Raw genomic sequence first — 14,516 nt, forward strand, 5'->3', positions numbered from 1 at the left:
CTAGCAATTTTTTAAAAATAATGAAGATCGTAATAACTTCCAAGTTTTTGCTAATGAAAGAAATTTTGTAGAAGTTTAATATTTCATTTATGTATCGTTCTAAGAAAGGTGGCTCAATTTGTTCCTTTCCAATGAAGTTCTAAGCCTAGTAAACTACCTTCAAATTTCAATTTCAATTATGTACCTTTCAGAGAAAGACACCCATATTAATGTCAAGTGACCTTTACACACTACCATATAGCCCCTTTAAATTTGAGGCCTGCATGGCAGTGTGTAGAAGGCGAAGCTACCAGTTATGGCTGAGAGTTTGCAGGGCTCTGCAGTGAGGTGTGCTTTTTGGGTTGCTTTTGTTGTGGTGATAGCTGTGCAGCAAGGTTCACTGGTAGAAGTAGAGGGTGCTGCGGAAGCTGACTTGGTGGAGAGGCTGCCAGGGCAGCCAAAGGTCCCCTTCAAGCAGTATGCAGGGTACATTGTCGTGGATGAGGCAGCTGGGCGTGCTCTCTTCTACTATTTTGTAGAGGCAAAAACACACCCACGCTCCAAACCCCTCACTCTCTGGCTCAATGGTGGTATGGCCTCTCTCTCTCTCTCTCTCCCTCAATTCGCCTTATTTACTGAGTTGATACTTTGAATTCCCGAGTGTCAGGACTGAAGCACTACTGAACATAAAGCCTTGGTGCTACATTATTTTTAGCATGCTGATCAAAGTTGCAGCTGATGTTTCCAGGGCCTGGCTGCTCTTCTGTTGGCTATGGTGCATTTCAAGAGTTGGGTCCGTTTTATCCTAATGGCTTCGGGAGAGGGCTGGTTCGAAACAAGCACTCTTGGAACAAAGGTTCGTAAATGTTCGGGAAAAATTCTAGATATTTACGTGTGGGTGAGAGAGAGAGAGAGAGAGAGAGAGTGGGTAGCTAATTACGAGTGTGAGTGAGAGGGAGGGAGGTGAATGAGTGAGAGGGACAGTGGGATAGTCAGAGAGTTTTGAGCACACAGAGTTCCATGAAGTGGATGGCCAATTTCATGAGAATATGTCGTCCGTCCGGGTGTATTTGAGGCCGATTGGAAACACTTGTCACTTATAACCAAAGTGAAAAAGGTCGGGTTAGGTTTAAGAAAACGCATACCCATTATAACATTATCATTCTTGAGGTGCCATTGAGTTAAGAGTGCATCTAATGTTTTACAATTCCTGAGCTCAATGTTTCATGCAAAAGGGTGTACGACTCAACAATCATGGCTATGGGGGCCACAACTTCTACGACTGTGTAAGATAGGAAAGAAAAACAAACCTCGGTCATGGAAGCCCAATTAGATTGAGATTTAGATATAAGTGCTTGTACCACATGCTTATATGGGTCATATTCATTTGCGTCTCAATATTCCAAATGTATGAGTCCTTATATCACACAATCATACATATATTACTTAATACTCGTAGTGGTTTACTGCTTTATACTGTATGCATGTGTTGTGTCATTTTCTTGACTCAAGGTTGAAAACAATGGTAGCATGCTTTTTACAGTCTTCAAGCAATAAGGACAGAGTCCTAATGTTACTTAGATATGTGTCCCAAAAAGCTCTATGGGTGTTCATTGTTTTGTTTTTCTATGCATCAAATTAGGAAACACAAGGGGTCTTTTTTGTAAAAGAGAAAAAGGAGGGTTTTTTTTGGAAAATGGCAAACAAAGGAGAGGGGAAATTTTTCAAATATTGGAAAGTAGAAAAGCAAAAAAGGGGGGGAGAGGGGGGTGTGGTGGGTGGGCATGGAAAGAGGGGGGGTGGTCTGAAAAGAGGTGGGGGCATTGTGCATGCGGTGATGTATGTGCACGATGTGCATGCACAAAGTGGAATATACACACAATGCACGTGCATGCACGAGTGGAAGGTGTGTGCGCACATGGGTGTGTGATTGTGGGAGGGTGCACATGCATGTCTAAGATGTAAAAGGATGGGTGCACGTGCTTGCATGTAAAGTGTGTGCATGTGCATTGTACATGTGTATGCGTGTGCTACCTGTATGTGCATATGCCTTATTGTGTGAGCTTCTTTCATTGCATCCACTTAAGTTCTTTGAGTAGTCCACCCAATAATTGTGCCATATTTTTTATAATAGAAAAAACATTTCCTTTGTGGAGTTTTCTTTTCACTACATCAGGGCTAAAATTTGAAGGCCTACCCTAACGTTCAATTTCAAGGCCATAAACTAGTTTAACCTTCAAAATATATATGTTTATGTGAAAAATTTAGATAAATTTTCTAAATAGTGGCCTTTTTTTGCAACCCTATTTTCGAAGAGGTCTTCTATAGAAGGTTTGAAGGGCTTTGATGCCGTATGAAGACTTCAAATTTCAGCACTGCTATTTCTACTCATTTAAAAAATAAGCTTTCTTTTAGCCTTACATATTATATTAAATGGTCTTACATATAATATTAAATGGTCTTATAAACTCTAAGCATCACAAATTTCAAAATCATTTTGTAAATAAGAGTACCCATCTTTTCTTTCTTTTTAAAATCTTATTTGAAGTAAAACTTGTTATTTGGATATATTATTGACGATGAACTACTAAAAAACATTCGTATATAATTCTATGCATTCATAAGGATTTGATTTTTTGCAATGCCTTTGTTAAAGGTAAGTCGAAGCCTTTGTTGAAGTATTTCCTTCGAGAATATTTAAGAAGCAATGGGAAATAATGTTGCAAGTTCAAAAAATATATAAAAAGTTAAAAATAGTGGAAAAAATAAATATTAGTTCTTCGCCTGCTCCTCTTCTTCATGCCAGTGAGGAAACGAATCAGTGTAGAGAATGAGATGAGCATTCTATCGAATAAAGTATGAATTAAAAAATAGTAACCAATCAAATTGACTCATAAATTGTAATCAATAGAATCTATTATATTTTTCGAACAGGTGGGAATGGCCACTGCCCCCTCTAAATTCTTGACCCGAAATGGACTTGGCTCCTCCCGTCGTCTGTCCGCTATTCCGGCCTGGAGTTATGGGGGAGGCGTAACAATCATTCTCTACCTCGCTTGCATATTTTACTAAGTGAGCCAATTAGTGTAAAGACTCATCTATTCACATGTTAGAATTATGAAAAAATCCCTAAGATTTTTTATTGCCTTTATTTTACGATTTAATTATTTTATTTAATTATAAAATTGGCATTTAGTATACATTTTCTGAACTGAAACTGGGTAGATTGAAAAATGTGTTTTTATTGCACATTGCTTACATACATGGCCTATCTGTACGAGCCCCCAGAGAGGATCAAGGCACAGACATCTAGCCGCAAGGCAGCCTTTCCAACCAACCAATCTCATGACTCGGCTCCACTGGCCTGTTGAGCGCATCATCGCGCGTTTACCTTGTAGGGTCTCACCCTTCACTTGCCTTCATGCCCGGCCTGTCTCCACAGCCTACACTCGGGACTTTCCATCCTGACGGTTCCATGTCTTGCCAGCCCGTCGTGTCTCGCCCCGTCCGCACGGCACGGCTCTACCGTTTCCACCGTTTCAGCCCCATTTCCACATATCAGCAATCTCGCCGTCAAGGTGGAGGCACTCGGCATCACAGAACCTCACTCGCAATGCGGAAGGCCTAGCGTGCCTACCCGGTGTGTGAGTGCTTCTACATGTGCCTAGACATGGGTCCGTGCTATGCCGCTCCCTTGCACCTCATCCCCATATAGATACATACTTTTTGGCGCGGGCTAGCATACCCGGGGCCTTGGATAGTATTCCCAACCGTCACACTATCAAGGGTTCCCCTCTCATGGGTGCCCTTGCCTCTATCTCTGCAACCCATTCACATTATGTAACACCCACCCATCCACCCCTCCCCCCAGGCTCCCCCAGTTGCTTATGAATATATTAGTAGCAACAATTACTGGCAGCCAACAACCATAGAGCCAAAATTTCTAGATGCACAATCTCTAGCCCAGCCTAGCTCCATAACCAATGCAACTTGACATTTGACAGCCTATCCCACTCCAACTCTACCAATAACCCAGGATCCAGTCTTCGAGCGAGAGGTTAGCTTCATCACAAAAACAAAACAAAAAATATATAAACAATAAAAATAACACAACAATTATATTTTTCACATTCCATTCAAGCACTCCAAAGGGGTGCTTTGGCATCACCAAGGCGACCTTCAACCACTCACCAAAGCAAGAGGTCCTCACACTAAATCAAGAAACCATATGAGTGGATATTTCCACACTCAAGGGTTGCAACACTCACAAACTATACACATTGCAGGATAAACACATGATATACAAATGAGCCATTTTAATTATTTTTAATACCAAGTTTACAACCTTAGTATGAGGGGTGTAAACCTTCAGGTCATACCTTAGGTTGGTCACCCCCTATGAGCCTCCTCATCTGAGTTTGCCCTCCCTCCTTGTTCCTTTGCCTCATGTGCTCTTCATCCTCCTTGTATTTTTCCCTTGTTTATTTCATTGGTGCCGTTCGCTCTAATGTTCCTCCTACGATGAATCTATGCCCAACCAACCTTTCCTTTTCCCAACACAAATCTAGGAATGAAAGCCACACATTTTCCCTTCCCCTCTTGATCAATACAAATCGTCACCTAGACTAGTTGATTAAGAGCTTATCAAAAGCGAAAAAGCAAAGATGATGAGCCTTAACTTGACCCAAATTTGGCCCCTTGCCTCTTCCTTGAGGTATGCTTTCTTGCACATAAAAGTAGTGTACGCTATCGTGAAAACCCATTTGGTGGAAGCTATAAATCATCTCTATCATGTAGGCTATAGGGAGATGCTATTACCTATGTTTCTAATTGATCTAAGAGAAGGAGATTACCATTCTAATTGGTCAAAGAGAGAAGGAGACTACGACACATTGGTCTAAATAAAAGAATGGAAAACATGAGAGAGAGAGAGAGAGAGAGAGAGATGGATGCTCAGTTGCATGTAATTTTTTCATGTGTGTACCTTGCCAAACTAGAAGATTTCATTAAGTTTTTGAACCATGTGGGATAGTTCACTCTATGTTTCAATAATAACTAATTATTGATGTGAAGAGTGTCCATTTTGTGAGGGGCACATATTATGGCTACCCAAAAAAAAACTTGTAAAGTTGCACATGCCATGAAAAAGACATGTTATCTAACTAATGTAAGTTTATTCATGGCAGCATCGAATCTTCTATTTGTGGAGTCACCTGCTGGAGTTGGGTTCTCATACTCAAATACCACCTCCGATCTCACCACCAATGACACCAAGACAGGTAATCTAAGGTGCTCTTATTCTCTAATGAAGGTTCACTGGCTCAAAATGATCCTCTCATGGGCTCTTCCATTTGATTGTGAACCCTATGTGACTTACCAATATATTGATGCTTATTGAGTTCAAGACATGTTAGATGCTTATATTTAACCCTATGTGACTTTCCAATATATTGATGCCTATTGAGCTCAAGCCATGTTAGGCGCATAGCCTTTGTCTTCTAAAGCATGTCTTCTCAACTAAAATGCCTCATAATCTTACCTTTAAGAAATACCTTTTCCCAAGTTGGGCTATGTAATGTCACTCTCCTTTTTAGGATGCACATGTATATCTCTCTTATAGGATATGTTAATATTGTGCATTGTGTTTAGATTAGGCTTCTTTTTCCCTCTTACAAAGGTGAGCCTACCTAGCTCTTCTTTTGAATAGCAAGCCTATATTGTCCTTTCTATACAACACTTTCTTTTGAATAAGCCTATCTTGTTCTTTATTTAAAGGGGCTTTATAGTATGAAAGCTTAATTGATTTAGTTTGAATTCTCAAGACCAAATTGCTTTCTTGTAGATTAGTATGAAATATTATTAATTTAGTTTGAATGCTCAAGAACAAATTTCTTTTTGGTAGATTTTATTGCATGTGATATGTGTTTTCCTCCCTTGACTTACGCGGACAAGGTTTCTCAAGGTTCCACATGATAATGGACATGAGGTTCATAAATCGCCACACAAGGTTAAAAATGGTCATGTGTCCCACCAGAGAGTGCATTTATGTGTGACATCACATGGATGGTGGTTTCTTTGCTTAATCTTGTTCTATTCTTGGAAGCTTCCTAGTGTACTCTAGACTCAGGTCAATACACATCTCTAGTTACTTGTTGAGCCTTGTATTGCATGTTCTCATAAGATGTTTTCCATTGTGTTGGATTTTATTGCAACCTCATTAGGCTTGCAAGGATACTTCTAGATGAAACAAAAGAAATTTGAAGAACAATAGTATATTAGAGTAGAAAATCTATGTATGTGCTATGATAGGAGTACAATGTGACCTCTATTGGTAATCCAAGTACTTATTAAGAGGGAGAAAATTCTTGTGCAAGAAGTTGAACGTTAAGCCTAGACATGACACATATAGTTAGTGTTTGGGATGGATTTGTGAGACTGTGAGGGATGATGGTTCTACGTTTGCCCTATTTAATTTTACCCTCAATCTAAAAAATCGTGTAGTGGCACAAACTCTAAATTTGTAGAATTGTGTAGAGGCACTCACCATGAATCATATACCCTGAATTTAGAGAATCAATGGGTTTGAAATGAGTCTCAAAAGTTTTGATCCACTAGGGGAAGGTTTATATGTCTATGTGGGTGTACTATATGATATTTTGATCCAATAGGGAAAGGTTTATATGTCTATGTGGGTGTAAATGATATTTTTTAAGGGGTAGGGAAGGTGAAAGGTCTCTTAAAATTCATGTTGTTATATGAGAAACTTTATGAAATAATTTTTTGCTTATTTTTCAAACATGTACCTATAATCTCAACATAGCTTTATTGATAGGTTATTGGAAAATACCTACATACTTGCAAAACTGTCAAGTTGGCTTAACTTTCTCTAGATGTATTGAATGATCTTTTTTGTTACTTTTTTGGTAAAAAGATGCTAACTAACCTTGGAAGAATACCTTATACAGCTCAAGATTCTTTAGCATTCCTCCTAAGATGGTTTGAAAAGTTTCCAGAATACAAGACTAGAGATTTTTTTTTGAGTGGTGAAAGTTATGCAGGTAATCTTTACTTCTCTACATGCACATGCATGCATGCACACCCCTCACCCCCATGTGCATCCCCTCTTGTCTAGATTCTAATAAAACCACATGTGTGCATGCACACCCCCCACCCCCATGCTCATCCCCTCTTGTCTAGATTCTAATAAAACCACATATCATGTGTGTGTGTGTGTGTGTATACATATATACATATACACATATAAGTTCTTGTAAGTAAGTATATTGCATACCTATATAAGGTGGCTACTTAATAGCTCGATTGCTATTAACAACTTGACTCTATAATTCAAATACATCAAAAGATAATAAACACCACACCCCTTATAAATGTAAATACTCAGTACTACACATAGTAAAAACTCATTTCTCATATAGGTTAACACAAAAAATGTTAAGGGATGGATTTTTTTCCAAATATTGCAGGTCATTATATTCCACAACTAGCCTCTCTTTTGTTGGAGTATAATGGTAGATCAAGAATTCCTATTTTCAACTTAAAGGGAGTAGTTGTAAGTACACAAGTGCATTTAATATTTAATCCTTCTCCTTTGATTCTTCTTATTCTAAGGGATTGATTTGGATTAGGCTTAAGTTACAATGGTTTTTTTTGGGTTATGTAGATTGGAAATCCACTTTTAGACCTAGCAATAGACACTTATAATGAATATTTATATATGTGGTCTCATGGAATCTTATCGGATGAGACCTTTGATGGAATCACAAACTCCTGCAATTTCAACGACTACACTATAGTTTCTCCTACTCACAATGAGTCTATCAAGTGCAACCGTTATATTAACACCTCCATTGTGGAAGTGGGAGAGTTCATAAACGTCTATGATGTTGACATTAATGTCTGCTATAAATCAATTGCAGAGCAAGAGATACGGCTTAATGAAAAGGCATGTGCATATCATTTGAATTTATTTCTTTAATTTTGAATGTGTTAAAAATATTAACTTGTGGCAAAACAAAGTGCAAGATTTGTGTAGTCTTCATTCTATATTCATCTACTATTGTTTACTCTCTCTATTGACAGGTTCATAACTTTAGCCTAGGAGTGGATGTATGCATGGAAAGTGAAATAGGGTTTTACATGAATCTTCCAGAGGTGCAAAAAGCACTTCATGCCAATACTACACATTTAAGCTACAATTGGACATTGTGTAGGTATATGCAAAGTTTATCTTTGGCATTGAATTTCTCTTTTTTGTTGTCGATCATCATTGTGTGAGTGGATGTGTGCACAGTTGGACATTGTGAAGGTACACCCAAAATTGTGTGTTTGTATTGCATTTCTCTTTTTTGGTGATAATCATCACTATGTGCATGGGGGTGTGCCCACATATATGCTTACACATGCATACATACATATGTACACACATGCATATGTATACCTACATACATTCATAACTACATATGTGAATGCATGCATGTACATATGAAGAAGTTTACAAATCAAGTGTATATGTGTGTGTGGAGAAATTTACAAATGAACTTATTCCAATCATTGACATGTGATGTCCAGCACTACTACATCTTTGAACTATTCTAGTATTGATCCAAATCTTGACATGAGACCTTACCTTAAAGACATTTTGAACCATGGAATCCGTCTTTGGATTTACAGGTAAAATTTTCCTTTTGTAATTTACATCAATTGTGCTCATGAAAGTAGTATCAGTTTGTGAAAATTAACATCTTGGAAATCACTTGCATGCTTAGAAAGGCAATTTGGTTAGTCTTTTGATCCTTTAAAAAATACACTTTTTTCTTACCCTTTATTCTCTCTTTTGGTAGTGGGGATCTGGACTCTGTTATTCCTTTAACTGGCACAAGAACAATAGTTAATGAGCTAGCACAAAGCATGAATCTCATGAGGACAGAAGCTTATAGAGCTTGGTATAGGAAGGGACAGGTCCTTTTTTTCTCCTTCTTCAGTGTACTTGCTTTATCATGTGATTTTTATCCACATTTAACTTGCAAGGTTGTTTACAGGTTGGTGGTTGGACAATGAGTTATGGAAACTTAACATATGCCACTGTGAGAGGAGCAGGGCACATGGTTCCAATGACACAACCAACTCGAGCTTTACTCTTATTTGAGAGTTTCTTATCAGGAAAGGCCCTACCTAATACAAAGTTAACGAGTCCAAATTGATGGCTTCTTAATGGTATCTATGAAGCCACCATGAGATAAAATAAAAGTGCTTGAATATGTATAGCAAGCACAATACTCTAAAGTATGTATTATCACAGACTTTATAGATATAGAAAATCAATGTAATGTATGTAGTCCAAAATTCATATCATATTATTGAATACTTATGTGAGATGGCCCTACCCTAATTTTCCATCTTTGGACTACCCTCATTGTTATGGGCTACAACACCCCCAAGAGGGAACTCTACACATTCACCTAAAAGGATGAGCAATAGATCACAACCGTCATAGGGTACTTACCAATGCTTCAAACTTGAGTCCCTTAAGGCCTCCAAGCTCACTTGTTAAGCTCCAAACTCCAAGCTCCACCTCCACGTTGTCACCGTAGAGTCGCTCGCACCGTAGCATAAGGCAATCACTCTCTCTCTCACTCTCACACACAAGCATGAATCACACAAGCATGAAAGAGGCACAATGCTAGAATGCTCTCACTCCTTCAATCTCTCTCAAGACACAAGGGAGAGATCTCTATAGCACAAAGGGGATTGTGTCTTTTCATTATGAGAAGATGCCTTATATACATTTGGCCCTTATTCACACTTGGACGCCCAAAACTCACTTACTTGGGTGGCCAATATCTCATAATGTACAACTTTTATAGTGTTGTTTCATGACACTTGTTAATGTCCTCAATTGAGGATCATGTTTGTTGATCCAAAATGGGTTTAACATGCCCCCCTTTCTGATGTAGGTTCTGTCCGCAGAACCTGTTACCGAGGTCGGAAGACCTGGTCGCCAAACTCATGTCGGTAAAAGTTTCTCCTGGATTGGAGCATTATCCCCCTATCTGATGGGCCTTGGTTCATGTCAAGCCTCAAGTGTTCTACCTCATAGCCATCATAATGCTCCTTTGGTTGGTCTATAAGCACCACCACTAACTTCAAAAATCTAACACTAGCTACCACAGTGGCGTCGAGAATGTTGCGCCATGCCCGTATCCATGTCAATATCTACTATCTTTGTTCGTGAATGTGGGTAAATGTTGCTGGTATAAAGATTGGGAAGCTATAGTACACATGCGAGTCACGCCTTTTGGCTTCTTGAAACTCTAGCGGTGTCCATCTTCTTTTAATTGGCATGTACAATGGATCGACCAGCAATGTTGGTGGCGCGCTTATATACACTTAGCTGTAAATATTCTGGAATCGCCAGGTAGTCTTTTCTCCAGTCGGGTTGAATTTTGAAATCTTCCAAGCGGGGGTGCTCTTTAGTAGTTTTTACGATTGTGGCATAGCCACCTCTTGTATGCATGGGGCTTGCTTTTCGCCACCTACGGAAACAATAGCTGATCATAAATGTTACTATTCTTATCTCCAGCAAATCAGCTAACTACTACGGATTGGCTAGCTTTGTGTGCTTGGCCACATTTGCCCATAAGGTGCCCTCTCCCGCCAATGGAAGAAGTTCTTCTAAGTCAGGTCTTCGTGCACGGAGTGGGTATGGTACATTATGCTGTTTTGTTGGAGTGACTTCTAAGTATGCTTCGGGTATGATTCGACGTGTGGGCTCAAAGGGAATACTCTGCATGAGTACCTTGAACATTAATTTGGGCTTCAAAAGAGAATTACCTGCTCTTATGAGCCCCTCGTACTTTGCAGCTGATAAAGAATCCAAGATTGTATCATCAAACGGTTCAAGATTGTCTTTTGTGGGACGGTTTGTCTTACCTCTTGAGCGTGCCTTGTTGGGGATGGGGTAGGTGCCAGTACCTCCTCGGGGATGAGAGTGTTAGTAGGAAAATCTATCCCAGGAGGATAAAAAGATGAGAAAATGCATTCAACCTAAGAGGTGTTAGTAGGTTGCGAGTTAGGATATGGGTTAAGTAGTTTACTTAGTGACATTAGCGTAAACAGGGTAAGTGGATTTTGAAAATGAAGAAGGAGTTTCTTCTTGACCCTGTCCTATGCTAGGTGGTGGGTGACTAGGCTTATGAGACTTAATAAATTCCCGTAAGTCTAGAATTTCCTCTTTATTTATAGTTGGATACTCTATATGGGTAGCATCAAAATTATATTGTATAGTTGTCAGCATGGCTTCTAAATGTTTGTAGATATTAGTGTAGAGTTTTAGAATGCCATAAGGGTGATAGAGGGTGGACTTAATAAATTCCCGTAAGTCTAGAATTTCCTCTTTATTTATAGTTGGATACTCTATATGGGTAGCATCAAAATTATATTGTACAGTTGTTAGCATGGCTTCTAAATGTTTGTAGATATTAGTGTAGAGTTTTAGAATGCCATAAGGGTGATAGAGGGTGGACTCATAGAGGTTTAGATGTTGGTGAGTGTTATATACCTCTAGCCCGCCGTGACTTATGACCCATTGGTAACTATGTGCTACGACTTCGTAGTTGACGGGCATCTCTGGAATGTCATTTGGGACAAACAAGTCTAATTTTTCGACACTGTTGTCCAAAATTTTTGAGTTTTGGAGCACGCGACACCAACTATGATGGTTTAGCAAATGATAGGATGTAGGGGATAGAAAAAGATATCCTGAGGATTAGTGAATACTAAGTCACCCCGTAGAATTCCCATGATTATGGTGGGATCACTGTCTCTTTCTATATTTTGTTTGATTAAGGTTAGTTCTGCTAGGCCTATATCCTCAGATAGATTTATGTCCTATTGAAGTAGAGAGAGGGTTAGTGTAGACAAAAACAAAGAAAGAGTGTGAGGAGGGGCCCGAGGAGTTACTGGCAATTGCGGAGGCCTGCTCAAGGAGTAGACGAAGATCATCATTGGATTCTGGCCCCGCTGACTTCTTTCTTGGATTGCGAGTTGACGCTCCAATTCTTGCATGCGGGACTCTGTATTGCTAATGAGATTTGATATTGTTGTTTCTCTGACCATCCTCTTCGCAACATCCAGTTCTTCAAATCTTCAGGTGGCATCATTTAGGCTCGCCAAACGGTTGCTTCCCTTGCCTGAGCATCGGTTATCTGTTGTAATCTTTGTGCTGCCAACCTCTCAGTGTCTTGAAGTTGTTTTGTAAGCAGTGTCACTGTTTCCTTGTGTGCCAACTCATTTCTGTGTGCTTCGGCCTGGCTTGCACTTATTGTTTCATTGAGAACTTTGATCTTCTTGGCATGAGCCTTGTTGGTCTGTTCCCTTTCCTGTTTGTAGATGGAGTGTCCTCTCCTCCTCTGCTTTGAGCAGTTCTGTAAGTTACGTGATTTGGTCTTGCAATGCTACTTCTTTGGCACTGGCATTGGCTTGGAAGCCCTGTACTTGCTGTGCATGGAGTGCTGTGAGTTCTTTTATGTAGTTGACTTCTTTCTGGAGTTGTTCTTTTTTTTGTTCCAGTTTGGCATTGAGATCAGCATTCTCTTTGATCTTTTGTACTATTGTTTGGCCTAATATAAGGTTATTATTCTCCAATGAATTGTACCTTTTCTCCTACTCTTCTATAGCTTTCAAACTCTTCATAATGACCTCCTTGTGGGTTGTCGTAGAGTTGCTTCTAGGTTTGCCTTTAACTTTTGAACTTGTGCTGATGTATCTTTGACTTACTTCCAGAGTGCAGTGTTTTGGTCGTGGAGCATGTGTGTTTTTAGGAGATGGCATTGCCAAACTTTTTGTTCCTGCTACCACATTGCATTGGTGCTTGCTTCTGTCTCCAGCCCAGTCGCGGTGGTGGGTTGAGTAGCTCGTCAAGTCCTTCTACAGTGTCCTGCAATAATTGTTTTGATAATTGATGTTCTACAGGGGGAGGCCAGCTGTTGTAGTCTTTCTTCATCTTCCAATCTCCTCCTCTTGCTTGGACTTGATGGCTCTGGAGTTCTTTGTCTTTTTCTTGCTTCCAGGGGTTCCTCTAGTTCCTATACTTGGGCTGTGGCTATTTTATCACCTTGGCTTTTCTCAGCTTATATGAGTGTTGCTGGTTTTGGACATGTCTCTATTGTTGTGTTTGCCAAACTTGAGTCCTTAAGAGTAGATAAGTCGATAAATATAAGCATATGATGAGTGAATGATACATTGCTTACCTTGTACCCGTTTGTGCAATCATTGGATATCTTTTGTTTATCACCATGAGAACCAAGGGGTCACCTGGGCACTTTTGGGCATTTGTTGATGTAGTCGTTTTAGTTCCATGTGGGAGTTTTTTATTGTTCCTTCCACCCAACTGAACAATTTTATTGCTGTGTCCAGTTACGGAGGGCTTCCATCTGCATCTCCTTACTGAATTTCTTTGTTTCTACCCTTAAGTTCCCTGCTCTGTTCTATAGCCAAAGTGGGTACTTTCGTTTGCTTTGGGAATTCCCAACCCATTTGGCTGGGGTTGCTTTTTCTTTCACACCAGGGTTGATGTGGTGCTTGCTTGAGTCGGGAGTCGATGTTGCACTATCATACCGCCCTCTTCTTGATGATGACTCGGCTTGTTTACGGTATTGGCCACTAATTAGGGTTTGGGTACCCATATTGGTGCATTGCCTTGATAATATCCTTGTGCTCCAGTAGGTCCTTTTGGACCCATTTCTCATGGGCTCCTTGAGGTCTCTTTGTATGCTTGAAGTCCTCCCAATTGGTTTGTGTCAACAAGATCCGACTTTTGAATTATTTGTAGGCTCTTTGTGGGTTCTTTTTATCATTTACGGTGTCCATCTTGTTTGGTTGATTTGTTAGTTAATTCTTGGGCACCCACTTTTGTGTATCCTTAGATGTAGGGTATTATGTGGGTAAGTGTTCGCGGAACGATTGCTGGTTCCGTCCTCTGAGAGGTGTGGCCATTGTACTCATTGTTTGCTCATCAATTTATGATGTGCTCCCCTCTGTTTGTCGAGCTCCATAAGGGTATGGACATGACCTTCTCACCTGTGCTTATTAATGTTGTTTGTTCTTCCCATTGGATATTGCATTTATTGGCACAGATCCAAGATCATCCTAGAATCATATCTTCTTCCATGGACCCTGCAAGCAGGACAAACACCTTCCCTGACGACAATGCAAGTCAGTATTCTTTGAGTGGACCAGGAGAGTCCTCATCTAGTGGTTCAGTTTTGATAGACCATGGAGTGGCAAGCTGCGTCATATACCAGTCCTGCAAATGTGATTAGTACATCACATAAAGAAAAAGAGAAAGTGATTGAGCCCCTTAGTATGCCTGACATTTTTGTAGGGCATTATCATGATGGAGAGTCTAGTGGCTCAGAGATGAGCCTTGATGAGGATCTTGGGATACCAGCAGCTATGAGAACAGCTAGTGTAAAGAAGGCTATGGAAGCCATGAATGCAAAGCTGCGAAGATTTGGGAG

General features: G+C 39.9%; 1 protein-coding gene across 1 annotated transcript; it reads left to right on the forward strand.

Annotated features, from left to right (window-relative positions):
- Positions 1–236: 236 nt before the first annotated feature.
- Positions 237–9,382, forward strand: LOC147624069 (serine carboxypeptidase-like 42). Its single transcript, XM_086820729.1, has 10 exons — positions 237–569; positions 728–835; positions 5,166–5,258; positions 6,945–7,037; positions 7,464–7,549; positions 7,661–7,942; positions 8,080–8,210; positions 8,569–8,670; positions 8,841–8,958; positions 9,039–9,382. The coding sequence occupies exons 1-10, from the start codon at positions 296–298 to the stop codon at positions 9,198–9,200; spliced, it is 1,449 nt and encodes a 482-aa protein (XP_086676855.1). The 5' UTR covers positions 237–295; the 3' UTR covers positions 9,201–9,382.
- The last annotated feature ends 5,134 nt before the right edge of the window (positions 9,383–14,516 follow it).

Source organism: Cibotium barometz, chromosome 26 (assembly GCF_041138505.1).
Source record: "Cibotium barometz isolate CiBa-2024 chromosome 26, ASM4113850v1, whole genome shotgun sequence".
NCBI lineage: Eukaryota > Viridiplantae > Streptophyta > Polypodiopsida > Cyatheales > Cibotiaceae > Cibotium > Cibotium barometz.